The following is a 3136-nucleotide window of genomic DNA, read 5'->3' as shown; positions in this document are numbered from 1 at the left end:
GAAGTCCAGTTGTCTGCGCATGTTACACAGCTGGTTCTCATTCTTCACCTTAACATTACACACACACACACACACACACACACACACACACACACACACACACACACACACACGCAGGCACATGCTCAAGAAGAGCACAGCACACATTCAAATACCTAGATAACAGCAAGATCTTTAGCATGCCCCGTTCTTCCTGTCTACTGTTGGTTCACTCCATCCATCCCTGCTCTTCCCCTGCTTGTATCCCTTGGAACTCCACTCAAGGTCCTCTTACACATGGCTTCCTGGTAGCTTTAGGCAATAGGAGAATATTGTTGAAGATTAAAGGGTAGGAAGAAGTGAACGACAAGATGTTCCCTCTGTTTACAGCAGTATCTCACACAATCTGTGCCTCTCCCATACCATCAAATCCTGCCATGACTTCAGACCCCATGGCAGTCCTCAACTTACAGCCCCCCCAGGTGTTTCTCAACCTGTGGGGAATGACTCCCTTAGGGTCAAATATCAGCTATCCTGTTTATCAGATACTTACAATTCATAACAGCAGCAAAATTACAGTTATGAAGTAGCAATGACAATAATGTTATGGTTGAGGAGGTCACCTCAGCATGAGGAGCTGTATGAAAGTGTTAGGAGCTCTTTCCAGCCAGCGCAGAGCGATGGGCATCTCTCGGGACAACTGGCACAAGCGCCGCAAGACCGGGGGTAAGAGAAAGCCCTACCACAAGAAGCGGAAGTATGAGCTGGGACGGCCTGCTGCCAACACGAAGATTGGTCCTCGTCGTATACACACAGTCCGAGTTCGAGGAGGCAATAAGAAGTACCGTGCCCTAAGGTTGGACGTGGGAAACTTTTCCTGGGGCTCTGAGTGCTGTACTCGAAAAACAAGGATCATTGACGTTGTGTACAACGCATCCAATAACGAGTTGGTCCGCACCAAGACCCTGGTCAAGAACTGCATTGTGCTCATCGACAGCACACCGTACTGGCAGTCCCACTATGCACTGCCCCTGGGCCGCAAGAAGGGGGCCAAGCTGACTCCCGAGGAGGAAGAAATATTAAACAAAAAGCGATCAAAGAAAATTCAAAAGAAATACGATGAGAGGAAAAAGAATGCCAAAATCAGCAGCCTTCTGGAGGAGCAGTTCCAGCAGGGCAAGCTTCTTGCCTGTATTGCCTCAAGACCAGGCCAGTGCGGCAGAGCAGATGGCTATGTGCTAGAAGGCAAGGAGCTTCTACCTGAGGAAGATCAAAGCCCGGAAAGGCAAATAAACTCATTCATAGCTCATGTAAAAAAAAAAAAAAAAAGAAAGAAAGAAAGTGTTAGGAAGGTTGAGACCACTGCCTTACCTGGTAAGCTTTAATAGTACCAGTCTTCCTATTATCCCCGACCTTAGGGACAGGTGTGGTTTCCTGTGTTTGTTATTTCTGGGTGCTTTCATCTCCCTTCATTAGCATCTCAGATCGCCCACCTTTGTATAACCAATTCCCTCTACTAAATTCCCTGTATTTCAGAGACCTGCAGTAGTGGCTTGTGTGGTACACACCTGTAATCTCTGGAGGCCGAAGTGAGTTCAAGGTCAGCCTAATCATATTCCAGGACAGCCAAGGCTACATATAGAGAATCTGTCTGAAAAAAGAAAGAGAGAGGGAGGGAAAGAGAGAGAGGGGAGGGAGATGGGGGAAGGAGGGAAGAAGGAAGGAAGGAAGGAAGGAAGGAAGGAAGGAAGGAAGGAAGGAAGGGGGGAGGGAAAAAAAGGGGAAAAGAAAACCCTACAATATCTCTGGCTTTCTTGATAGACCTTGACTAAATAAACATTATATGTATAAATTATAAATGCACATATTATTCATACTGATTGTAGGAAAACTATCTGAAACCAGAACCTAGGACAGAGGCCCTACTCTGTCCCCAAACAGACCTCTTTGTCTAATTTTGCCTAATTAATAGTGCAGATATTATGCATTCTTATTCAAACGCAAACATAACTTACTTTTACCATTTTTCTCCTATGGATAATGTGAATTCATGGTTACCTGTCATATAAAGTACAGGAATTTTAAGAGAGTGTGTGGACAGAGACCTGAGATGGACCAGGAATGGTAGATAATGACACACAACACTATCAGAAAAACTTCAGATTTCACAGGGGCAATTCCTTCTGTCTCTTTCTTTATAGAGACATTGCTGGGATCTGGGGGGTGAGACCTGGCTTCTGACACAGCATTCACAGCACACAGAGATGAGGCGAGCAGTGTCCTGCTGAGTTTTCCATATAGCTAGCTCTCCCTGCCTCTGCCATCCTGTGCTGACAGACCCCATGCCTAGAACCCTGGCTGTTCCGAGCCTCCCACCTATTAGGAAGAGAAAAGGCAAATATTCGCTCAAGCTGCAGTGTCACATATCTGGGTTGGTGGGGTGAGGTGGGTGCCCTTTGCTGCTGAGATATTTCCATGTTAGAAACAGCCCTTCCTCACAAGAAGCAACTGGGCTCAGTGCACCACTGGGCCTTAACCTTTGACCAGCCTACGTGCTGCCATCAAGACGTGAACACACCACAGATCCCTGAACACACTCCCCCAATCGTGCTTCCTAAGCAAAGGAAGCAATTCTGGCTTTTCTTAGGTCAAGTCTCCAGGGCCAGCCCTGCAGATAGGGAAGGAGGCTGCAGCTCTGCCCGGGAAGGCAGCTAGCGCCATCTACTGCCTGGATGGAGAATTGACTCGCCAGGCATCCTCTGTGTAGGGATTCAGCCACGGCTCTGGGTTCTCCCTAAACTCCATCTGCTTTTTCCAAAAACGTCACAGCTTGCCAATTTGCAAATATTGGGAAATCGCTTCGGCTTGCATTCTTCAAGGAGTAAATCTCCTGAGCCCATTGCCAGGAGAACTCGCAGAAGCTGCCAGGCAATTACCTAACCCCCCAGGGGCCCTACGAATTGGACGCTCCAGCTATTTAAAACCCACCACCCGCACGCACAGAATCTTAGGAAACGCAGCGTGCAAATTTCATCCTCAGAACTTCTCAGGGCTACCTGAGCACTTTCTAAGGGTGAAAAATTTCTCTCATGAAGAGTGAGACATCTGCTTCCCAGGGTCTCCTCCACCACTACATCTAAATAACAATTTCAAAACC

General features: G+C 47.4%; 1 protein-coding gene across 1 annotated transcript; it reads left to right on the top strand.

The window, feature by feature from the left end:
- Nucleotides 1-640: 640 nt before the first annotated feature.
- On the top strand, nucleotides 641-1295 carry LOC100765692 (40S ribosomal protein S8-like). Its single transcript, XM_035452969.1, is given in 2 exon segments — nucleotides 641-1231; nucleotides 1233-1295. Coding segments are annotated over 2 exon segments (612 nt in total). The 5' UTR covers nucleotides 641-659; the 3' UTR covers nucleotides 1273-1295.
- The last annotated feature ends 1841 nt before the right edge of the window (nucleotides 1296-3136 follow it).

This window comes from Cricetulus griseus, assembly GCF_003668045.3.
Source record: "Cricetulus griseus strain 17A/GY chromosome 1 unlocalized genomic scaffold, alternate assembly CriGri-PICRH-1.0 chr1_1, whole genome shotgun sequence".
NCBI lineage: Eukaryota > Metazoa > Chordata > Mammalia > Rodentia > Cricetidae > Cricetulus > Cricetulus griseus.
The sequence above is the reverse complement of the archived record's forward strand: the minus strand, read 5'-3'. Positions and strand labels throughout refer to the sequence as shown.